Source organism: Gopherus flavomarginatus, chromosome 8 (assembly GCF_025201925.1).
Source record: "Gopherus flavomarginatus isolate rGopFla2 chromosome 8, rGopFla2.mat.asm, whole genome shotgun sequence".
NCBI classification, from domain to species: Eukaryota; Metazoa; Chordata; order Testudines; family Testudinidae; genus Gopherus; species Gopherus flavomarginatus.
In genome coordinates, this window is record NC_066624.1 from 23,556,104 (window position 1) to 23,582,017 (window position 25,914).

General features: G+C 45.1%; 1 protein-coding gene across 2 annotated transcripts; it reads right to left on the minus strand.

Moving 5' to 3' along the window:
• Positions 1-12,780: 12,780 nt before the first annotated feature.
• Positions 12,781-24,403, minus strand: LOC127056615 (V-set and immunoglobulin domain-containing protein 4-like). 2 transcript variants are annotated; one of them, XM_050964693.1, is made up of 7 exons: positions 24,047-24,403; positions 22,657-22,727; positions 21,239-21,595; positions 20,178-20,459; positions 19,233-19,346; positions 15,379-15,400; positions 12,781-13,813 (listed from the first exon to the last, which is right to left on the minus strand). In XM_050964693.1, exons 2-7 carry the CDS (start codon positions 22,676-22,678, stop codon positions 13,600-13,602), a joined length of 1,011 nt encoding a protein of 336 aa, XP_050820650.1. In that variant the 5' UTR covers positions 22,679-22,727; positions 24,047-24,403; the 3' UTR covers positions 12,781-13,599. The 2 variants fall into 2 exon arrangements, with proteins under 2 accessions (XP_050820650.1, XP_050820649.1); XM_050964692.1 differs by lacking the exon at positions 22,657-22,727 and having other exon boundaries at positions 24,047-24,402.
• Between the last annotated feature and the right edge of the window lie 1,511 nt (positions 24,404-25,914).

A 25,914-nucleotide genomic window follows, 5' to 3' on the forward strand; every position in this document is an offset into this window, starting at 1 on the left:
ATCCTGAAGTGCAGCAGTCATTGCACAGCACTCCAGACAGGACATATTCAAGCCTGTGACTGTACAGTTCCCCATCCCACCCCCTTGCCCTTTTAGGTTCCCAAAAAGTTCTGTGTCTGTCAATAAAGTAATTTTCTTTTCAATAAATGAATTCTTGGCTTTGAAAACAGTCTTTATTATTGTAGAAAGTCAAAGATACCATAGCCCAGGAAAGAAACAGGCACTGCAAATCAGCTTAGGAAACACAGATTCCTACTAACATTGTAACCACTGCACTTCACTCCCGTGCAAGGCACCAAACATTACTGTTGGTTTTCAGCCTCAAATTCTTCCCTCAAGGCATCCCTAATCCTTGCAGCCCTGTGCTGGACCTCTCTAGTAGCCCTGCTCTCTGGCTGTGCAAATTCAGCCTCCAGGTGTTGAACCTCAGAGGTCCATGCCTGACTGAATGTTTCACCCTTCCCTTCACAAGTATTGTGGAGGGTACAGCACACGGATACAACCATGGGGATGCCGCTTTCCCCCCCAGCTTCCCATACAGAGATCGCCAGCGCTCCTTTAAACAGCCAAAAGCACACTCCACAGTCATTCGGCACCGGCTCAGCCTGTAGTTGAACTGTTCCTTGCTGCAGTCAAGGCTCCCTATGTATGGTTTCATGAGCCATGGCATTAACAGGTAAGCGGGGTCTCCAAGGATTACAATGGGCATTTTGACATCCCCTACTGTGATTTTCCTGTCTGGGAAAAAAGTCCCAGCCTACAGCTTCCTGAACAGGCCAGTGTTCCGAAAGATGCGTGCATCATGCACCTTTCCGGGCCAGCCTGTGTTAATGTCAATGAAACACCCACAGTGATCCACAAGCGCCTGCAGAACCATGGAGAAATACCCCTTCCGATTAATGTACTCAGATGCTAGGTGGAGCGGGGCCAGAATAGGAATATGAGTCCCATTTATCGCCCCTCCACAGTTAGGGAAACCCATTTGTGCAAATCCATCCACAATGTCCTGCACATTTTCCAGAGTCACGGTTCTTCTTAGCAGGATGCGATTAATGGCCCTGCAAATTTGCATCAACACGATTCCAATGGTCGACTTTCCCACTCCAAACTGGTTCCCGACTGATCGGTAGCTGTCTGGAGTTGCCAGCTTCCAGATTGCAATAGCCAACCGCTTCTCCACTGGCAGGGCAGCTCTCAATCTCGTGTCCTTGCGCCGCAGGGTGGGGGCGATCTCCTCACACAGTCCCATGAAAGCAGCTTTTCTCATCCGAAAGTTCTGCAGCCACTGCTTGTCATCCCAGACTTCCATGACTATGTGCTCCCACCACTCAGTGCTTGTTTCCCGAGCCCAAAAGCAGCGTTCCATGGTGCTGAGCATGTCTGTGAAAAGCATAAGCAATTTTGTGTCATACGCATTACGCGACTCGCTATCATCGTCGGACTCCTCATTGTCACTTTGGATCTTGAGGAATAGCTCAACTGCCAACGTGATGTGCTGGCAAGACTCATCAGCATATTCCTCAGCAGTTTGGGCTCCATTTCCGGCAGACTGAAACAGAACACAGAATTGCGCTGCACAGAAACCGTTGAAAGATGCAAGATGGAGCCAAAGGTTGAGGGAAAAACAGGGATTGCTGGGATGTGAAGCGATGCATCATGGGGCATTGGGACAGGAAGCAGAATGACCCGCATCCTCCGCCCCCTTCCCACAACCCACGGTGCCAAAATGGGAAGAGGCGCTCTGTGGGATAGCTGTCCATAATGCACCACTCCCAACACCGCTGCAAATGCTGCAAATGTGGTCACACTGCAGCACTAGTCAGTGTAGCCAAACCCTTAGTGTCCACCTCCCACCTTTTCCTATCGCTGTTCTGACCCTTCCTACAGGCTCCCACAGCTGGCTGCTGCAGCCTGGTGAGTCTTCCTCCGGAGAGGATCTAGTAACTTAAAGTGAAAAAGCCTTCCAGCCTGCCAGACCTATTAGCACAACATCGAAACTGTTAAAGAGCCATTCAAGTGGCAATGAAGTCAAACCTCAAGGTATATACTGTCAGTCTCTGAGGGTATGTCTACACTACGGGATTATTCCGATTTTACATAAACCGGTTTTGTAAAACAGATTGTATAAAGTCGAGTGCACACGGTCACACTAAGCACATTAATTCAGTGGTGTGCGTCCGTGGTCCAAGGCTAGTGTCGATTTCTGGAGCGTTGCACTGTGGGTAACTATCCCATAGCTATCCCACAGTTCCCGCAGTCTCCCCCGCCCATTGGAATTCTGGGTTGAGATCCCAATGCACGATGGTGCGAAAACAGTGTCGCGGGTGATTCTGGGTAAATGTCGTCACTCATTCCTTCCTTCGTGAAAGCAACGGCAGACAAATCATTCGCACCCTTTTTCCCTGGATTGCCCTTGCAGACACCATAGCACGGCAACCATGGAGCCCGTTCAGCTTTTTTTACTGTCACTGTATGTCTACTGGATGTTGCTAACAGAGGCAGTACTGTAGCCCTACACAGCAGCATTCATTTGCCTTTGCAAGATAGCAGAGACAGTTATCAGTTGTTCTGTACCGTCTGCCATGCCATTGTAAATTGGCTATGAGATGACGGTTATCAGTTGTTCTGTACTGTCTGCTGCTGTCATCGGTGCCCCTGGCTGAGGTCGGCCCGGGGTGCAAAGACAAAAATGGGAATGACTCCCCAAGTCAATCCCTCCTTTATGGTATCTAAAAATAGAGTCAGTCCTGCCTAGAATATGGTGCAAGTGCAGCCGCACAGCAAGCACAGCCGCTTCATGTCAGATCCCGCAGAAATGATGAGCTACAAGACCGTTCTAGGGGGTGCCCCTGCAACAACCTCTCCTGTTGCTTCCCTGCTTCCCCAACCCTCCTGGGCTACCGTTGCAGTGTCCCCTCATTTGTGTGATGAAGTAATAAAGAATGCAGGAATAAAGAACACTGACTTGTTAGTGAGATAAAATGAGGGGGTGGCAGCCTCCAGCTGCTATGATAGTCCAGGCAGGACATTAAACGGTGCGGGGGAGAGGAGCCCAGCATCCCGCTGCTATGATAGTCCAGGCAGTACAGAATCTTTTCTTTACACATGAAAGGGAGGGGGCTGATGGAGCTCAGCCCCCAGTTGCTATGATGAAGACGGTTACCAGCCATTCTGTACCATTGACTGGGAATGACCAGGAGTCATTCCTATTTTTACCCAGGCGTCCCCGGCTGACCTCACCTGAGGCCAGCCAGGAGCACTCACGGGCTGATTATGACAACGGATAGCAGTCATATTGTACCATCTGCCACCGGAGATTGGAGGGGAGAGGATACTGCTGTTCACTGCCGCAGCATCGCGTCTACCAGTAGCATGCAGTAGACATAGGGTGATGTTGAAAAAAGTCAAGAAACAATTTTTTCCCCCTTTTCTTTCACGGAGGGGGAGGGGGGTAAATTAATGAGCTATACCCTGAACCGTCCCGGACAATGTGTTTGACTCTATAGGCACTGGGAGCTCAGCCAAGAATGCAAATACTTTTCAGAGACTGCTGGGGACTGTGGGATAGCTGGAGTCCTCAGTACCCCCTCCCTCCCTCCCTCCCTCTCTCCCTCCATGAGCGTCCATTTGATTCTTTGGCTTTCCGTTATGCTTGTCACGCAGCACTGTGCTGTGGACTCTGTATCATGGCTTGGAGATTTTTTTCAAATGCTTTGTCATTTTGTCTTCTGTAACGGAGCTCTGATAGAACAGATTTGTCTCCCCCTACAGCGATCAGATCCAGTATCTCCTGTACAGTCCATGCTGGAGCTCTTTTTGGATTTGGGATTGCATCGCCACCCGTGCTGATCAGAGCTCCAAGCTGGGCAAACAGGAAATGAAATTCAAAAGTTCACGGGGCTTTTCCTGTTTACCTGGCCAGTGCATCAGAGTTCGGATTGCTGTCCAGAGCAGTCACAATGGTGCACTGTGGGATACCGCCCAGAGGCCAATACCGTTGATTTGCGGCCACGCTAACCCTAATCCCATATGGTAATACCGATTTCAGTGCTACTCCTCTCATCGGGGAGGAGTACATAAACCAGTTTAAAGAGCCCTTTATATCGACATAAAGGGCCTCATTGTGTGGACGGGTGCAGCGTTAAATCGGTTTAACGCTGCTAAAATCGGTTTAAACGCGTAGTGTAGACCAGGCCTGACAAAAACAGTTGTGCATTACTGTAATATTTACTCAGAACATTTTCATCTACATAGGACCTTAGTTTAAAATTTGCTTTAAAGATATTTCATTAGAAGATTGCTGAGGATTATAAAATCACATCTCTAAAAAATCCTTGCATAGATTTTTAGATGCATAATCTGAGGGTTTGACTACACTTGCAGCTGTACAGCGCTGGGACTTACAGCTGTCTTCGTACAGCTGTGTAGGGAAAGCGCTGCAGTGTGGCCACATTTGGAGCATTTGCAGCAGTGTTGGGAGTGGTGCATTATGGGCAGCTATCCCAGCGTTCAAGTGCTTTCAAAAGAGTGGGGTGGGGTGGAGTGTGAGGGGGAGCGTGGGGGAGACAGAGAGAGTGGATTTTTGGAGCTGACACTGTGTCAGCTCGCTGCCTTGCAAGTTCTAAGGACTTGAAGATACACAGCACCAACCTTCAATCATTTTAAAAGTTTCGACCCCTTCCCCCACCCCGCTCTCATTCAATAGTCTTCAGACCAGATAAGTAGCTGCTCCAAAACGGACCCCCCCCTGCTCCGGGCTGCTTCTCTCCTCAAGCAAACACTAGCTGTGGACATTCATCCCCCTGGCTGCCTCTGCTCGAGCAAACAGGAGCTGTGTTTGTTTTTTAGATAAGCAGCTCTGGGAGCTCCGAGTTCACAACAAAACAAAGAGAAGCATCACAACAAAACAAAGAGTGTTATCTTTACTTAAAAAGCAGAATGGGAAGGTTCCGGAGGTCAGTTACTGTGTAGTAAGATTAATCACTGTTTACCACTGGTACCCCAGGGCTGTAAGAGCAGCGCTGTTCTGTTTATTCCTCTTGTTGAGGTGGAGTACAGCCAGCGCTGTAGCCAGGGAGATACAGCGCTGTATGTGCCTTGCCAGTGTGGACAGGGAGTAAGTTACAGCGCTGTAAAGTCACCACCAGCACTGTAACTCTCAAGTGTAGCCAAGCCCTCATTTTTCATCTTTAGCCTTAAATGCTTGGATCTTCAGACATAGTTTTTTTAAATAAATCCTTCGAAAGACCACTCTTATCTAAAAAACACATTTTAATTTTAATTACTAGAGTAAAAAAAACTTGCTTCCAAAATCTTCCTGTCCCTTCTGTCCATCCCTTTCTCCCTCCACCCCCTCGTGCCCTCCACCTCCATTGAAGAGAGCCCTTAAAGACACAATACCCCTTTCCTCCAGATAGCTGGACAAACAAGTTTCCCTTTCTTTACTTCTGACTATTTGATGAACTAGTTTTAAGAGAACGCTTCAGCAAAATCAGTACCTTAGTAAGATATAAAATCCTTTGTTATGCATAAAACCTTTGGAAACATTTTTTAAAGTTGGTGAAATTTCATAAACATGTCTGTTGTTATGGAGATCACACAAAGTAAATTAGTGTTCCCTTTTTCTAAAAGCAATGAATATTGTTATGAAGACACTAAATCTCTGTGAATGAGTAATTTAAAATTATGTCTTTGTTTCAGTGAGTTAAGTCTGTAGTAGTTATCTGGAATGATTACTTTATGAAGACTTAAGAGTACATTTAAAATATAAAATCAGTTTAGAATTACTGATTAAGAAAATGGAAAACAGAAGAGCTGCATCCTGTATTCCATAATATTTAACGTATTCAGCAGGACAACTGACTCGCCCTTACTATGAAGTTTTTGCAAATAAATCTCTGACAAACTTCAGGGCATATCAAAAAACCTGTGACGGACAGTTTTTATTCCCAAATTTAGTGCTTTTAATTAGGTACCTTCTGCATGTCCAATCTTCATCAGCTGTCATGCAGTGGAAAACATGCTCTTCTGCAATTTCTTTAATGTCATTTGCTTCATCTGGGTTCAGTGATTTGGCTGGAAGGGGGTGAGCAGGGAGGGGGAGGGAAGAGAGAAGGAAGACAGTGGGGAGAGGGTGGGGCCTGCATAGAGTGGGGGTGGGGTTTGGGGCGGAGCAGGAGTGGTGTATGGGCAGGGCCATAGGCAGAAGAGGTGGTCTGGGGAGCTGGCCTCCCCAAGCAGCAGTTTCACCGCTCATGACAGCAGGTAAGAGTGGATCGGCTCCTGCATACCCAGTGTGCACTGCAGTCTCCTTAGGCAGGGGCCATATTCACAGAGCCGAATGCATCGGCACCGTGCATTCTGCATGAGGGAGAGGGAGAGAGGCTCTCTGCGGGAAACTGTGACTCTCTGCCGCCGAGGGGCAGGCCGGGCAGCTCGGTATCCTTAGTGCCTCGCCCTCCCCCCGGGCTGCCGTAGGGCATAGGGGCACCAGTTTAATAATACTGCGTGGGGCCCCATAAATCCTAAGGATGGCCCTGACCACCAATATGTTTTTGTCCCCAGGCTATTGCTATTGTGGGGCAAATGGGCCCTTTTCCCACAGAAATGGTCTGTAAAGGACTGCTGCAAGCAGCCAGATACTCTGATCTATATTATTTGACTATTGGACGAGTTAATCAAAATCACTAAAGGAATGTAAGGGGTTTCCATTAAAAATTGACTGTCTCTAATGTACAAGATGGGAATGTAATCTGGATACAGTTGTGAAAAAAATAATAAAAGCAGTGCAAGGGGTGTTGGGTTAAAGAGAATGTTTGTGTGTGAATCTTTTTGTGGAATTATGTGAGGTTTTAAGGACCTAAACTAACACTCATGGTTTGTACAATCCTGTTTGTAGGTTTAAGATAAATTGGTTTTGGGTTTTTTTGGGTTTTTTTTTTTAAATAAAGAAAAAACAGTGGCACTAAATCCATTTGAATCCTTCATTCAAAATTGCAAAACTGAGTTTTTGCCAGACACAGGTAACTAGTGTTGTTTGGCTTTGGTATTTAGCATTCAGCCCTTAAGGTACCTCGATGTTTAATGTGTTTTTAAATAAAAACCAAAGTCATGGTTGTTATGGGAGATGGCTGTGGCCACGGGCTGAGGGAGACATTCTGGATCTTTTGTGTATGTGTGCACAGGAAAGAAGAGAAGGAAAAGGGGAGCAATGTTGGAAACATAGCCTTCGGGTGACTCTGGGTGATCGAACTGTTGCTTTGGTGGGGGTGCATGAGAACTCTGTGGGCATAGGGGAGGCACTTACATCTTGTGTGAAAGTTGATGTGGCTAATATAATGTTTAGAGTTGAACTGTGGCGGGGGTGGGGGGGAGTGCATTTTCCCAGAACAGGAGAAGTGTATATTGTAGAAGGGGTAAAAGAAGTGCAAACAAAACATGCTCCTTAATTAAAATCCTATTAGGGCTCCAAAAGGAGCCACAATAGGTTGTGTTTTCTTTTGCAGGTGGCTGTGTGTTTTAGAAGCAGGAGTTAAAAGTGAAAAGCAATCAGAACTCCGGTGGAAGTTAATTATGTCCCTTTAAGACAGAGTCTCTGAGCTGCTAATAGCTTTGGATCCAAAAGCAAGCCAGAAAGCCTATGTGGATGCAAATTACCTAGCTGATAGGGGAAGGAGAGAACTGCCCTTAAATGGCAGCACAAAGGAGCAGCAAATAATAAACAGTGGCATATTATTGCCTAAGCCAACAAGGCCTAGGCCTAGGGCAGCAAATCTGCAGGGGCGGCAAATTTGCTCATGACTCCTCCCCAACTCCACCCCTTCCCCAAATCCCAGGCCTGCCTCCTCCCCCAGGCGCGCCGTGCTTCCCTCCGAAAGCGCTGGGAGGGAGGGGGAAGCGAGTAGCAGCGTGCTTGGAGGAGGCAGAGTAGAGGTGAGCTGGGGCCCGTGGGTGTGGGGAGTAACCCAGGGGGGCCGGGAACCGCTCCCTGCCCCAGCTCACCTCTGCTTCACCGCTGCCATTCCCCGAGTGCGCAGCAACTCCCCTTCTCCCCCTTCCCTCCCACGCTCGCTACGCAAAAGCGCTAGGAGGGAGGGAGGGAGGGAGAAGCAAGTAGTGGCGCGATCGGAGGAGACGGAGCAAAGGTGAGCTGGGGCCAGTGGGCATGGGGAGTGACTCGGGGGGGGAGCAGGGAACCGCTCCCTGCCCCAGCTCACCTCCACTCCACCGCTGCCATCCCCCGAGCGTGCCACAACTCCCCTTCTCTCCCCTCCCTCCCAGGCTTACCGTGGGGGAGCAGAGGTGAGCTGGCAGGGGGGGAGGGGAGTGGCAAATTTTTGAGGGCCTAGAGGTGCCAAATTTGTTAATCCGCCACTGATAATAAATATACCTGGTCAGCAAATAAGCTACTTGTAAGCAAGACGACTCAGATTATGGCCCTCCAGGAAAGGGAGGTAGGAAAACAAGTCAAGCCTGAAAATAAGAGGGGACAGATTAATGCTAAGTATTCCTTTGTGTGTGTGTGTCTGCACAGTGCTAAAATCTGAAGACAGATACAAAAGGAGTCCGCTTACATACACAACACCCTGACCTTGTAATTCACCAAAACCCTAAGCCTATGCAAAGATTTCAAGAGGGTAATGAACACACTGGCCTCAAAGACAATTTGTCTAAATAAAAGGCATAGTATAACAAGATACTTATAAACACCTGTTGGTAATAGATTTGAGGCTAATGTTATTGTTAGTTCATATGGCAATAATGCTTCTCACCTGCTACCTGTGAATAAACAAAGCTAGGCACAGCAGAAAAACCATTACAAACGTGGTCTGTTGTACAAGAGAGGAAACTGAGGTACACCACCTCATGAATTTCATGAATGAACAGTGGGATAATTCACTAGCATGCTTATAGAACAAAACAAGGAAAGGATGGAGGTAATGCTTCTCTTTTCCCTGCAGTCAGCAAGATTTAGAAGGGTTATTTTTAGGCAATAATCTGTCCCCACCCAGGGGGCTGGGAAATGTTCCTTTTGTTTTTCAGACACTCTGCAAGCAAGCTGGTGCCAGGAGAAGAGTAACCCAGAGCACCATGGGTCTACTGTCCTGACAAAGATGGTGTTGTGTGTTTGTCTTCTTACTCTTATTTTGGTGGATGTTGTACAAGGAGGGCTAACACATATAGCAGCAAAGGTCAATGCATGGTGGGACCTGCCTGGGAAGCACAGTCTACCCAAACTGGGAAATAAAGTGCAAATAAAAGGCACAAAATGGGAGTTAAGAACGAGGAAATATAAATTGTTACATGCATCTTACAGGTCAACCTACAAAGGGGAACCCAAGGATTCCACGGCCTGGACTGGAACAATCATTGTTGCTAATCACATTTGTCACTATTGTAAACCCTGCCCAGATCCTGCGATGTGAAGTGGCAAAAGGAGGGAACACGTGGACTGCTACACCCCCAAGTTGTGGTAATAAGGCAGATAAGGACCTTAAGGATATAACTGCAAAAAATTGTATCACTGATCCCTCCCATGGGAATTTGGCAGTGTTGGTATGTGGTATACTGATTGGAAGGGGGAGGGGTCCTAACCCAGTAGGGAATATCAAATTTATCAGGAAATGTTGCATGGTATTTCTTAGGCTATGTCATGAAACACAGTCATCTGAACATGTGGTTTGTCACAGAGTGCCCAAAAAACATATAACTTTCTGGTCTTCTGGAGCGTTTGGGTTATGGGGTCCCACAGTTGGGGTGTGATGTTACCATGTGTAATCATAATGGTACCTCCACAGGGGAAAATCCCTGGACGTGTAGTTGTTATGTACACATCACACTGGGCTTACAGTCTCCTTGGGATGCTGGGTATGACAATTTAACCACTTTACAGAATGTAACCCTACAGGTAATATGGATACCAAGCTGGAAGAATCCTGATCAAAGCTGGGTGCAGCCTGGAGCTGGAAATACTTGCGAATGCATGGGAGCCATTGTGGGAGTGGGTGCAACCAGCGCTTTTCAGCGTGTCTTTCCAGTCCATAACGTGGGTGGTACAGCCCAGAGAACGGTGGGCAGACCGGGTACAGCCCAACTGCAGTACATACATAGAAGGGTTGAAGCAACAATTTAATTGGTGGGTGAGGGGGCTTACATGGAATCATCACTGGAAAAGGGATTTGTGGGCAGCAGGAAACACAGGGTTGAGTGTATGAAATCTGGGGGACCGTTGGGTAACTAAGTAGTTGATAAGCCAAAATGTGAAACTGCAGTGGCCAATCAATGAGCTACTGACACAAAAGCTGTCTGCAATCACAATGGGATGGAAAAGGACAGCAAAAGTGAACCTGCAGCTAACCCAATGGACAGGAAATCTTGTGACATGGATGGAGGATGGCTTCAAAAGGCTAACTTGGGAGGGGTGGTGAGTATGGGGATACAAAATGCTCAACTCTGGGGCTAGCACTTGTGTAATAGTTACTGTGGTACCTTGGAATTGGACGGCTACTAAAGTGGTCCCTATGAGCCCTGCGGCAATAATGAGAAAGGGAGGAGCTTGCTGGGAACCACTAGGTAGGATGGGGAGGATAGAATGGTGTAAAATGGACAATAATTCAGTTAAGTAATTGTTTGTCCAGAGAAAATATTTGAATGTGTCCCTCCTCAGTGGCCATAGAGGGGCAGAATTAATGGTCTGTTGCAAACAGGGGCCATTTGGAGTGATTATATATTGGGTATCAGGTGTTTGCTGGGAATGTACACAACACTTTATGTACACAAGTGCATGAGCATCTGGAATAATTATGCACATTTACGTGCTCCCATTGGGACTTCAGTGCATGAATGGATCTGTGGAACTCATTGCTGTGGACAATTGAACCAGTGCACACTACCCAATTCCATACCAAGTGGTCGAGCTGGTTTAGACAATACCCAATTTTTCTGAGAATATCCAGTGGACTCATATATGGACAAAAGCATGCGAAGACTTCAGGAGCAGCTCACTGCAACTGCCAACAACTGGACACATTTAAAATATATTCTCCAAAATGGTGTTAATTTTTTAAACCGGGTCAAAGGAGGAGAAGCAGTGTTTTTGGTGGTGGCCAGGATGTTGGACTATATTACAGTGGTCAGGAGTCTTGGTGGCGCTCTGGATTATATCATAGTATTGTTAAGTATACTTGCGTTACACTGTATATGGAAACAGTTAAGAGGGGCACAACCCCCTAAAGAATGGCTGCTAATTATAACCTATAAATAATGTAGTAAGGCCTCCCCTCCCCCCCCAGTGTACTAGACAACCCAGACTCAACCTTCTCAGGCCCACTATAATGGGAAGTCTGGAACACTAATTGCAAGAGGTGTAGGATGCCCGTACAAGAGAAAGTGCAGGGCATTGTCCCACACAAGGGACAGTGGAACAGATGGAGCATTGACACATTCCACCTTGATGCCTGGCTCTATCAGGAAACATGTCGCCATATTTCCTATGCTTTTCCAGGGATACCCGGGCAGGAGGATCTCAAAAGAAAAAGAGAGGTGGAGTGTTAGACTATAGATTTTCAGGCCTGCCTGTAAAGGCCTATACTTTAAGAACGTAGGTGTATTTTTATCACTTAGCTAGTTATAAAGGTATAAAAGAAAGAATTAAAATCACAGTCTGCCTGTGTATGGGCCTTCTCTCACTAGGATAGTCTGAAGCCTTGTTCTTAGGCTAAGGCCCTTGGCTAAGCAGCAGGGGCAGCCATAACCTAGGAAGCGAATGGTCACATCCTCACATTACCAACCAATCACATTGAAATAAGGTGGTATTGGGCTGTTAGGAAGATGATTCTGTCCTGATAATGCCCATCACCACCAGATAAAAAAACAGATCATAAGATAGCATCCTGTTTGGCAAGAAATCACTTATGAATGATCGTGGCTGTGAAACTCTCATTTCTGTATTGTTTTATCTGTATGGCCTCCACTTTCCTATTGTTAGTTTGTCTGGTTCACTTATTGTTTCTGTCTACTGTATAATTAATTTTGCTAAGTGTAAGTTAATTAGGGTAGTGAGTTATAATTGGTTATAGAATTATGTTGCAATAGGTTAGGACTGGTTAGTTAAATTTCAGTAAAACGTTTGGTAAGGTATAACTGAGAATATGACTATATAACTGGGGTCAAACAGGAAGTGGAAGCAGAAATTGGAATTATGCTTGCTAAGTTGCAGGGAGAACGGGGAACAAGGACACAGGCAAGGTTCTGCGGCATCAGAGCTGGGTAGGGGTACCCAGGGTAAATGCTCTGCGGCATCAGAACGGTATAGAGATAAGCCTAACTGGTGTGAAGGGCTTCAGAATATGCTTGCTTGGAAACTAACCCCAATAAACATCACAATGTTTGCACTTCAGACTTCAGGTCTTTTGCTGCTTGCTGTCTGCGTGAGAAGAACTAGGGAAGTGAGAGGGTTGAGGGAAAGCCCTCTAACATCACCCTCGAGGGACAATAGTCTCCTCCCTTAACTCAAGGCTTTGACAACAAGAAGAGCTACAAGCCAGGTTCAAACAGGTTGGAGCTGCAATTACTGTATTTGAAAATGATGTATCTGGTGTCAAGTCAGTCACCACTGGACTATCTGAAACCATTCAGTTTAGGTGAGTGCAGATGCTGGATATCTCCCATTGGCTGCTGGGCTTCTCAATTCCCCACCTATGGAGGACAAATGACCTGTCTATATGCTGTGTGCACAGTATACCAAACCAGCTGGCATGTGCATGAGCAATCAGCTTCACACAGAGTGGAAAGTTTTTATTAACACAAACACTTAAGAGCTGGCACAAGGGATGGTTGTTAGCATATGATTCCATGCTAAAACAATGTTGCCTATATTAAAGCCTAAGGGCAAAGCAAGGAGCAGAAAAAAGCAACAGCTGGAGATGCAACACTCCTAGCCACAGACTTTTTAAAAAGTATCTTCCATCTTTTCCAAAATATTAAAAATGCAATTCTAGCAGAAGACGAAAGAAAGGGACTCTCTGAAAGAATAGGTCCCAAGTTGCAATTTGAGATACCATATGACTGGCTAGCTCGTTAGCAGCCAAGCTTTACTACAGAATACATACAGACTTCCTCACTGCAGTAGAGGTATGGTACAAAAACTATTACAGAGCAAGATGTAGATGTAGAGTTTATTCCTTTCCACAGGTACCTCCAGTGCTGTGTGGTTCTTATTTTGACCTTGCTTTCAGTTTTTTTCCTGAACTCTCCTCGTGTTATTAAAAGGACCTTCCATTGTCTGTGCTGAACGTTAAACCCGAGAGAGAGAGAGAGAAAAAGAAACTTCTCACCGTGTATCATTCCTGGATAGTTTACACAAGGAAGCTGATTTTAGGAAGGTTTCATGCAAGTTCTCAAGCATCAATAGGGCAGACTGGATTCCATGAAGAACCAGAGGGTGATGCAATTGCCCTTCAACAATTAAAGCAATGAGCTTAATATTTTTTATCAGAGAAGAAAGTGGAAAGGATGAAGGGCTTCCCGTAATGAATAGTCACCATTCAAGCTCTACAGCCCTATCTTCTGCGCTGTTGCTGGTGTGTAAATGCTGGTTTTCTATGGAACATCCCCCAATTCATATTCAGATGCTGTTGTTTTCCTAAGAGTTGCATAGTCATTGTTTTTCACTGTGCCAATTGTCTCATATTCATTCTCTTTCAAAGGCTGTGATGTATAGTTGTTTTCACCTCTAGATTTTGCTTCCTCATATGTGCACTTGTCATTGACTCCTGAACAAGTCTCTCCTCTTGTGAGGTTCTTGGAGTTATGACTGAAAGAAAAGTCTAATATTAATGGGACGAAAGAACCAGGGGAGACTCAACATCACCCATCTTCAAGATCCTGGGCAGTGTTCCCTCTAATTTTTCCACCATGTATGGAATGAATTTTGTTATGTGCACCAATAGGGAGGCGATGTGTTGCGGGGGTGGGGCTGAGGGGTTTGGAGTGTGGGAGGGGGCTCAGGGATGAGGCAGAGGATTGGGGTTCAGGGTGTGAGAGGGGGCTCAGGGCTGGGAGTGCAGGGAGTGGGCGAGGTGCCTCTCCATGTTACAGCCCCAAAGGTGGGAGGGAGAGACATGTCCCCTCGTTGTGCCGCAGCCCTGGGGCTGGGGGAGTTAAGTGCACAGCCCTTGGCGGCGGCCTGCGTGGCCATGAATTTTAGAGGGAATTTAGATCCTGCGTCAGATTTTAGTCTGCATTACACCAGCATAACTTCAATGGAGTGACACTGGATTTACAGCAAGGTGGCAGAGATCAGGCTTTGGTCCTCTACTTTTAAATGACAGTGGAATATTAGTTATGGAATAACAAGACTCTGAATACTAACCCAAGGACATTATGGGAGGCTGAAAAAGTTGTATTGAAAGGAAAAGCAACAATGATAATAGAAAGAGCCAGAAACAATCTGCTAACTTTGGGATGAAATTCTCTGCTGACATAAAGCTGACCTCAATGGGGCTATGCCAGCTAGGGATTTGGCCCTTGGAAAATAAAGGACAGAATAAATAGTGGACAAATTGCAACCTATGGGCCAAGTACAGCTGATAAAGTTCTGCAAGGTGGCACATGGCTGGCAACATCTTTTACAATGCAGGTGCAGCTGATGGAGAAGTCCCAGTATGCAGTGAACAATATTGATCAGAGTTAGACCTTATTTTAACATACTGCTACACACACCTCACTTGGACAAATTTCATCAGCAGAATACCACACTGCAACACACACTCTTATGATCACTTTCATTGGCATCTGGATAAATAGCTCCTACATTACATATTGTTTTATTGTCAGGACATTTAAATTGGCAGCTTGTCTTGTGTTAGTGAATGGAAGAGTAGGACAAGGTGATACAAATTTAAGATTAGGACAGTCCAGGAAGAAATACCAGGGAGTAATGGAAGGAGGTTCAGCAAAGGAGAGTTTTGGATGAACATCAGGAAACGATTCTCAACTAGGAGACCCATTCAACTGGGATACTATCCCAAGGGAAGAGCTAGAAATTCCTGTTCTTTAGATTCTGGACAAAACACTGGGAATTCACTACAGAAGACAATTGTGCACTGGTCTCTCTGGTGGAGGAACAGAGGATCCAATAGGTCTTTTTCAACTCTAATTTTGGTGATTCTAAGATATTCACAAACATTTCTATCGCTGTCCCCCGTGTGAATATCCAATGCTGTCAATCACAAATGTCATTAAGCTATTCAAACCCCTCCTTCTGTGTATCCAAAGAGGACATTCATTCTTCACTTGGCAAATAGCTTTCCTGCCACAGAAATCAATATTACAACCCCAGAAGTTCTTGCAGCATGACAGATGAAGAATTTTACTCACTCTGTTATTTCATTCAGATTATCTGAAAAAAAGAAAAAAGAAATGTGAATATTTTGCAGTTTTATTCTTCCTAGTGGAAATCAGATTTTTATTTTTACAGTCTTACCATTGAAAAATGGAATAATAATTAGTACTTACATAGCACAGTATGCTTTCATAACACTGTACAACCATAAATTAGTGCATCCATTCCAAGACCCGTTAGGTAAGTATTGTTATTCCCATTTTAGCCATGGTAAAGCCAAGGCACAGAGTGGTTAAGAGACTTGCTAAAACTGGGGATAGAAACAGCCTTGTGTTCAGTCCATTACATCTTGCTGCCCCTCCCTGGATGATGGTTCTACATAAAATGGCCATGAAGGGTCAGACCAATCGTCTATTCTAGCCCGGCATCCTGTCTTCCAACAATGGCCAATGCCAGGTGCTTCAGAGGGAATGAACAGAAGAAGCAATCATCGAGTGATCTAATTCTTTTTTTGAGTCCTGTGACAGTGATACTTTCCAAAAGGCATCTGTCACTGAAGTGCCCTATGCTGCAATGAATGCTGAAAATCTCTTCGTTTCAAACTGAAACAGGTTCAGAGAAGGGCTACTAAGAAGATCCAAGGAATGGAAAACCTGTCTTATGAAAGGAGACTCAAAGAACTTGGCCTGTTTAGCCTAACCAAAAGAAGGTTGAGGTGGGATATGATTGCTCTTTATAAATATATCAGAGAGATAAATAGCAGGGAGGGAGAGGAATTATTTAAGCTTAGTACCAGTGTGGACACAAGAACAAATGGATATAAACTGGACACTAGGAAGTTTAGACTTGAAATTAGATGAAGGTTTCTAACCATTAGAGGAGTGAAGTTCTGAAACAGCCTTCCAAGGGGAGTAGTGGGGGCAAAAGACATATCTGGCTTTAAGACTAAGCTTGATAAGTCTATGGAGGGGATGGTATGATGGGATAGCCTAATTTTGGCAATTAATTTGGCAATTGAACTTTGATTATCAGCAGGTAAGTATGCCCAATGGTCTGTGATGGGATGGGATCTGATCTGATCTGAGTTCTTTCCTGGGTGCTGGCTGGTGAGTCTTGCCCACATGCTCAGGGTTTAACTGATCGCCATATTTGGACTTGGGAAGGAATTTTCTTCCAGGGCAGATTGGCAGAAGCCCTGGAGGTTTTTCGCCTTCCTCTGCAGCATAGGGCACGGGTCACTTGCTGGAGGATTCTCTGCAGCTTGAGGTCTTCAAACCACAATTTGAGGACTTCAATAACTCAGACGTAGGTTAGGGGTTTGTTATGGATGTGGATGGGTGAGATTCTGTGGCCTGCATTGTGCAGGAGGTCAGACTAGATGATCATAATGGTCCCTTCTGACCTTAAAGTCTATGAGTCTAAACTTGACACTAGTTTTGCAAAGTGATTCAATTACATTTATTGTGCACATCCTGCAATAACAAAATATATCCAAGATATGACATCCAATCTAGTAATATATAGATACTTGGTGCTTTGAAAAAAAAAAAGTCAGTTTTACAAAACTGAAAACAATCACAAGCCAAATCAGCTGGGTGAAGCACTTAAACAGAAAAATGTGTATGATAATTGGGAATTATTTAAGATGCCCATAAGCCACAATTGCACCATTTAACACTGGCAGAAGCAGATCATCATGAATTAAAAAACAAACAGCTAAGAATTGTAGAAAATTGATTAAGGAAGCAAAAGAAGTCTATGACCAGCAGAGTTACTAACCAAGGAGTTTTTAATTACAAACAAGGAACAAAAAGGAATCCAGACAATAGTATTGGTCCATTATTAGATGAAAATGGTAGTATGGTCAATAATAATGCAGGGGGGGAAAGGAAGTGGCCAATAATAACTAAATAGCATAATAAACTACTTATGCTAAACAATCTGTTCCACCTTGTATTTAGTTGTGATACTTGGCGTTAATATCCCACACCTGAAGATGTTTGCAACATCAGAGTGTCACTGTTAAATACAAGGTAGAACAGATTGTGTAGCATGAGTAGTTAACATATATTTCAAGGGACCAGATGTGTAGCTCAAAAGCTTTTCTATTTCAGTAACAGAAGTGGATCCATTAAAAGCTATTACCTCACCAGCTTGTCCCCCAGAATTTCTGGCATTTGACTAGAAGCAGCTGTAGGCGTTAGGTGGTTTTCTCTTCTCTCTGTCATGCACTCAGTGACAACTTTCTTGCTGCTTTATAACTTTCTCTCTCTCCCCCTTTATTTTTATTCTTTTTGTAACAGGCTAAGAGACTTTTGCTTTTCTCGGCTGTTCTCTCTCACTGTGTTTCTTGTTTATCTTCTCTAATATAGATGCTCTATTCTTTATTTCAAAAGACATACAATTATTTTTCACACTTTTTCAAAGTAACCTAAATGCATAAACAATATTTTCAAAAAACTAATATTTAAACACTTTTACTTAAAAAATGGATAAAATATTTTCTCTGAAAAAACTTCAGCATATGTAAGGGACTTATCCTTTCTGTAGTTTTAAAACCCTCTTTTCTGACATTTCCTCTTTATTGCTTTGTCATAATCCACATTATTTTGTAAATTATCTAAAAATGCCTATAAAAGCACTTTTCTTTAAAAGTGTGTAAAACTATGTTCATGTAAAACTCACACAAACAGCGCTGAAGTTCCCAATGAAGAAAAAACATTCAAATGGCCAGCTGCACCAAAAGTAGACATGTCTCAATAAAAGACTGGTGCAGAACTAAACCAAAACGGGGCATGGAAACTGGGTCAGAGTTCTGTGGTGACAAACGCTATAGACTGCTTAACTATGTAGATCTGAATTATCCCAACACTGGGGCAGTATTTGATCTGAGAGTTTAATTATTACACATTTAGGGGACAATATGGGGCCAGATATGAATTTCATGTCTGTTCAGATGCAGGGTTTGGGCCTTTCGCCATACTGACATAATTCATTGTCTGCTCAGTTCTTGGTTGCCTGGTGGCCGCTTTGCGCCAGCTATGCTAGTACAATATGGCTGCCAGGAATACCCCAGCACAGAAAGCTTTCTTTGGCAGATGCTGAGCCACCTTTCTGCCCTTTCATATTTGCTCACCACCCATGGAAGGAGTTGTGATGAATCTGCCAAGCAGGGAACTACCCATTCCCATCAACCACCTCCCTACCACACTTCATCTTCCACAGGCCAGATAGAAGGAGGGGGCAGAATTCTATGGAAAGAATGGACCAAGGAAGTTATCTGGCCCTTCTTTGGAAGCAGTGGTGGCATGGCCAGTAGAAGCAGTGAAGCCTGAGGCAGAGGGAAATGTCCAGGAACTATGTACAGAGAAGGTTGCACAGAAACCAGGAAACCACATGTGGAACGGGGGATGACTTGAAGCAGGAATTAATTCAGAGAAGTTCTATGGCCTGTGTTCTGCAGGAGGGCCAAGGCTAGATGATTACAGTGGTCCCTTCAGTCATCTACTCTTTCTACAGTCAATACAACTGTTGAGATGTCAATTGGAAGCAACTTTTATGGAATGAAACCATGTTGACTTCCTAGCAAACATCTCTGGGGCACATAGCTGGAAGAAGAGCATTCACACTATTGGAATGGATAGATAAACTACTACAGGTTCAGTGCTCAAAGAAAATGAGACTAGCACAGTGGATTACGATTACCCTGTCAGCTCCTGGTCTTGATACGATATGCCTACCCCTTAGTGTTCCATTTCAAGAAGTGATCTTAACCGACTCATTTTCTTTCACTGCATTGTAGCAATGTTTTTATTTGGCCCCTCTCCAGAAATCTTCAGAAACAAAGTCAGCCTGTTCACCCGGAGCATCCCCAGCACACCCTACTCACCCTTCTTGGTCTTTCTCTTATACAAGACGACCGCAATGACAACACACGCCACAGCCACACAGAGCACAACCATCAGGATGAGGAGATAGAGGGGCAGGCCATTCCCCTGGTAACCTAAATCAAAACAGCACATGGTGAGGTTTCAAGTAAAGAAGCAAATTTGCTCCGCTGGGCTCCCCAACATCTGAATCCTCCCAAACCACTGGAGTTATGGAGGCAGGAATTTTGCTCCTGATGACTTCATGCTGTACCACATGGAGCTAAGGAAATCCATGACTTCTCTAGGCATGTCCTTCCAAGTGTTAGAACAGCTGCCATCCCATGGAGCTTGTAACTAAGTAGCCCAATGGCACAGGTCATGCTTCACAGGACTGCAGAGGAAAGGGGTCTAGCAGCTAGAACCACATAAGGCAGCAGAGGTCATTTCCAGCAAGCTCTATCGACCTGAGGACTAACTTCTAAAATGGCAGCAAGTGGATGTGTCACATTCAGCCCACCCTTCTCCATCATTCACACAGAACCGCAATGAAAACACCAGTTCCCTTCCAGTCTTCAAATTGCTTCCGGTTCAGCACTGAGCAGGCCTCACCTCCTTCTGAGACGATGGTCTCCCAAGTCTTTTAGAGCACTTTGCATTCATACATCTCAATGGGCATTACAAAGGAAATGCCTGTTATCTCCAGGGGTAAACTGAGGCACAGGAAGGTGACTTGCCTAAGGGCAGCAAGCTGGCAAGTGGCAGAGCTGGAGGATAGAGAACCAGTGATCACCTGCATCCTAACTATGAAGGCTGACAGTGAGAGCTAGGGAGTGTCACTACAGATGTTGTTTACATTCAGTCTAAAGGTCTAAACCATTCTTAAACCCTCTAAGCCATTTGCCTCATTATCATCCTGCAGCTGGGAGTGTCTCAAAGACCACCAAGCACTAGTTTGGGGCACTTACCCCTCACAGTCAGCTGCACTGCATCACTCTGCTGCACTACTTGCGAGCTTGCTCTGTTTTCTGCTTCACAGTAATATTTCCCCGTGTCAGACGTTCGCAGTGAATCAAACATGAGTATGGCATGATTGCTCACAAGCACTGTGTTTCCTCCTGGCTCTCCCTTGAACCAACGGTAGGTGATGGGTGGGGACCCTTTGGCAGAGCAGGTCAGGCTTGTCCTAGCCCCTTTTGGTACAGTGAATCCCAGAGGCCCTGGTCTGACGATGGGTTTAGTCACTGCAACTGAAAGACACACGGAAAGGAATCTGGGTCTGAATTGTCCTGAAGTTGCGGGGTATTTGATCTGGGAATATCAATATTATAGAAAGGTGCAGGAGTCTTCCCTGAATTCCATGGCTGTTCACCCTTCTCCAGAAGGGATTAATTCATTACCTGCTCATATAACCCCCTTGTATACAGAGTTCTGAGCTCCATTCATGGTTTCCTTGTGACTACTTTGCACCAGCTATGCTAGCACAATGTGGTCACTGCAGGGAATACCCCAACACTGCAGGCTTTCACTGCCAGAGGCAGAGCCATCTTTCTGCCCTTCCATAAACCTTTCACATCAATGCACAGAGTTTTCTGGGGGTGTGTTGGGGATGTTCTGCAGTGTGTAGCTGGGGCAATTCTGTACCGCAATTCTTCTATAACTGCTGCAAGACCCATAGAGATGTTCAGCACTGAGGTACCTTAAGGCAGTTGTGAAGGCTACCCCAAGTAGCACTAGTGGCCAAACTAGGTACAAGCCACATCCCCAAATCAATGTCGCAGGCATGAATCTCGTTCTTTGGCTCACTTTCCACTCATTAGGGTGGAGGTAGTGCCAGTGCAGTGAAGATCACGCATGGCGCTCAAGAATCCATGGGAAATGCTGGCCCCAACCTGCAGATGTGGGTAGTCAGTGTGGAGTGGAAGTCCCTCTGCATAACCCCATCCCCACCAGATCTGCAGCCAGCTCAGTCAAGTGCTTTATGACTGACAAATGCTACATAGGAGCAAGGGTTTATTACTGGATTTACCTTTAACAACCTTAACTGTAGTGGTTCTCTCCCTCGTTAGCAGGCTGTTGTCCTGGGCTCTCCAGGTGACTTTGCAAGTGTAGTGTCCACTGTCTCTAACTTCAAGCTTCTCAATTTCAAGAGAGACATCCCCTGGCATGCTATTTGGCATGCTGACCCTACCTCTGTACTGTGACAACAGGATGTGATCGCCAGAGCTATCCCTTCGAAAGACGGTGGCAGGGCTTTGATCTCGGAACAGGGTCCAAATGACAGTTTGCTGCACAAAGTCCTGGGAAGGCTCGTAGACACATGGCAAAGTGATGGAACTCTTCCATGTCCCTTCAGTGTCGTGGGTGCCAGTCAGTTCCAGGATGGCTGCAGAAAGCAGGAAATGAGAGATGGAAATAAAAGAACAGAGGAGATAACGTCAGTAAGACCAAACCATGCTAGAAGCACATCCAGGTGGAGTCCACTAAGTTGCAGACAGTTATTCTTGACACACACTGCTGCTTGGTTTCCCTAGTCACACCTAATGGATAGGGCACTGGCTTAGGATGTGGGAGACTTGGCTTCAGTTCCCTGTGCCACCGTGGAATTCAGGTGTTACCCTGGGCAAGCTACTTATTTCTGTGACTCAGTTCCCCCTCTGTAAGATGCAGATAACACCACTTTGCTGTCTCACAGGGGTGTGGTGAGGATACATACATGAAAAGATTGTGAAGTGCTTTGAGCTCTATTCATGAAAAGGAATTATGGTTATTGCCTCTCAGATCCTGTCATAGCTTAATGTGGCTGCTTGGAAAGCTTTTCCCCCTCTTCCTGCAAGTGCCCCACAGAGCAGAAAGAGATGTTCAGAGGCTGATGCACACAAGGCATGTTGTCCTAATTAGTTCAAACACAAGTCATGAGTTCTCTTGCAATGTCACTGGCCTTTGGTCTGTGAACTGGAACAATGGATCCGAAGGTCCTTGAACTTTGGGGCGGTCCAGATCTGCATCTGGTCTTCTTGGTTCATGGCCACCTTTATAAAACAAATCCCTACCAGAGCACTGAATCGGAACTATGGGCAGGTTTGCATTTGGAGCCACAATTCTTATCTCATCTCCAAGTCCTGTGAATCTAGGCTCACTCTTCCAGTTTATTAGATGCCCGTCCAAATTTTAGCCTCATAAATACTCAGAGAACTGCTGAAGCTCATTAGCAAATGACTTCAGAATTTTCCTCAAAGTCCAGCTTTTACTTTTCGTCCTCCTGGTCCCCTTTTCTGAAAGTCTCCTGTTCCTTTTAACTCCGTTTAAAACGGAACTCCAAATAAGCAAATGAAATAGGAGTTCACATACATCTAACCTTCTACTTTTTCATCACAAACCAGGACTGGTGCCTTCCCCCACATCCTTTTCTAAAACATGGTAGTAACTGAGGGTTTCCAGACTCACCTTTCAAAGCAGTTTTCAACATTTTCCTCTTATCCTGTTTCCCAAGTTCTCTGTCATTCAGTGCAGATTCACTGATAAAGTGCAAGTGCATTTCATTTGAAACTGCAGCACAATGTAAAACGATAGCTTAGATTCTGATCTCAATTACACAAGTGTGAATAGAATCTCTTACAGTTATGGAGATCAGAATCTGTCTGCAGGAGAGTTGTATTTAGAGCCATAGCTAGCCCTGTAATTACAATGACACCCACTAGTAAAGGGGTGGGCAAAATTATGGCCTGCAGGCCGGATCTGGGCCATGAGCCCTTTTAAGCTGACCTGTGAGCTGTACCATGTGGCTCAGCCCTGCTCCAGCCGGGGAGCTGGGTTGGGGCCGCACCACGCAGCTCAGCCCCACTCTGGATGGGGCCCTGGGTTGGGGGCCAGACCATGGGGCTCAGCCCGGCTCCATTGCTGCAGCTGGGGCACTGGGTGGGGACTGCACCACGTGACTCAGCCCCACTCTGGACGGGCCCCTGGGTTGCGGGCTGGACCACGGGGCTCAGCCTGGCTCCATCACTCCAACTGGGGCACTGGGTCAGGGGCCGCACCACGCTTGAGTTAAGTGCTGCTCGGAGCCTGCACCCCTGAGCCTCTCCCCGTGCCCCAACCCTGATCCCCCTCCCACTCTCCAAACCCTTTGATCCCAGCTCAGAGCACCCTCCTGCACCCCAAACCTCTCATCCTCTGCCCCACCCCAGAGCCCACACTCCTAGCCAGAACCTGTACCCCTTCCCACATCCATGATCCCCCCCCGTCCTCCGAACCTCTCAGTCCCAACCCCAAACTTCTCGTCCCCAGCTTCACCCCAGAGCCCACACTCACACCCCAACCCCAATTTTGTGAGCATTCATGGCCTGCCATACAATTTCTATTCCCCGATGTGGCCCTTGGGCCAGAAAGTTTGCCCACCCCTGCACTAATACGATTCTGAAAAGCTAAGTTAAAAAAGAATCAACTTATTCCAACCACAACACGAATTTTGAAGAAGCGGAAATGCCAGAGAATAAACTCTCCCAGTACCCTGGACAGTCTTATTTTATTCTTACTCTGAGTACATTAAATCTGTCAAATTGCTCAATACTGTGCTGTTTCTTACATTCTCCTCGTTGTATGTGTTGCAAAATGACTGAACTGGAAATATACAAGCTGCATTTTCATTCCAGGGATAAAATGCTGCTACTTTCTACATGATTTGAATTTGAAGGGACTGAAATCCAAGCTGGTAAAAGGAACAGAAGAGATACTGGTTTTCACAGCCTTTTAATGTTTTAAATCTTTTATCAAGTCCATAGCTATGTGAACTTAGATTAACTGTCTCTGAATATGGAAAACGTTTTCATTTACTCACCATGGAAGAAGGTGAAGGAATTCATGAACACCACTAGCCACACTAACTTTTCCATTCTTCACAGAACCGCAGCTACTTCTCTTACCCTGGACCTCCTCTCCTGTCAGCAGACGCCAAAGCAGCCATACTTCCTTTCAGCACTCTCTCACTCAGCTAACATACAGAATTGCCGATGCTCTTTAACTTCCTTTTTTTCCTCAAAAACCACAAGTACGTCTTACTGGCAGCTGAAGGTGTCAGAGTGATGGTTCTACAGATAGGACAGATCATAATGAAGGATGGAGTTCAGAAAAAGGACTGTTTTTTACCCTCTTTTTGCATTATATATTGCCCTTACTTTGAGTCTGCCTTGCTTGCCATTCATTTGATTGTCCAAGTAATTGCTTCCTTTGATTATCTTTTTAATTGGACATTTTTGCCTTCTCTTCATGTTTTCCATTCTTCTCTCAAAGGCCATATATTTATATTCTCTATCACACACGCAAGTTCTGTTAAAAGCACATTATGGTTGCAAAGAGAAGCACTCAATAGTTAGGAAGTGCCAGAATTAAGACAGACTGTGTCAAATCAATTCAGGGCCCTTGTCTATATGCATTAAGGTACAGTATTGAATTATACGATCACATTTTTTCCACAGGACCCGTCTTATTCAGTGCACAAAATGGCTGGTGAATGAACAGCTGTTTGATTTTGTTTTCTCCTCATTGTTCAATGTGTGGACTTTGGCTGGTTGAGGAGCTTGATGGATTGTTAATATTGATTTTCAATAAGTTTTGGGGCACCGGGGAAGTTCCAGAAGACCAGGAGAAAGCACGTGTAGTGCCAATTTTTATAAAGGGTAAACCTGTGTAATCATAGGCCTCTCAGCCTGCCATCAATCCCAGCCAAGATAATGGAGCAACTGGTATGGGACTCGGTTAATAAAGTAGTAAAGGAGGATAACATAATTAATGCAAATCAACATGTGTTTATGGAAAAATAGATCCTGCCAAACTAACTTGATAGCTTTTTTTAAATGAGATTACAAGTTTGGTTCTTAAATGTAATAATGTTGGCTTAATATATTAGACATCTTCAAGGCATTTGACTTGGTACCACATGGCATTTTGTTAAACAAACCCTAGAACAATATAAAATTAACATGGCTCACATACAATGGGTTAAAAACTGGCTAACAGGTCTCAAAATGTAACTGTAAATGGGGACTCAATCAGGTTGGCTTCCCACGTGGTTTTCCAGAGATCAGTTCCTGGCACTGTGCTATTTAGCTTTTTAATCAATGACCTGTAAGGAAACAAAGTCACATATAAATTTTGCAGATGATACAAAAACTGGGGGAAGAGGTAAATGAGAAAGAAGACAGGTCACTAACGCACAGCCATCAGGTTTGTTAGGTAAACTGGGAGCAAGCAAGCAAACAATATGGGTTTTAATGTGACTAAACATAAATGCATACATCTAGAAACAAAGATGGTGGCCAGGCTTATGGGATGGAGAGCTAGATCCTGAGAAGCAATGATTTTTACAGGGAATGGTTTCCCATGTCTGGGCATCTCTGACATTTTGAGAAGTGTTCTGGCATCTCTATTTTCAATCTGAACAGCTTCTAGAGCTGGGCAGAAGGGACACTAGCATGAAATGTTCAAAAGGAAGGAAGGAAAGGTGAAGAGAAACCATCTCCCCTTAATTATTTTATCTCATAGTAGCCTGTTATGAGGGATTGCTCCCTACTGGGAAGCCACCTGGTAAGATCGCTAAGCTTATCTATATGGCAATGTCTGGGAACCTACAGAACTACATTAAGGCATGCTTAATGAGAGAAGACTGTACATGTGGAGGAAGGAACATAGCCTGAATGCCGCACTGTC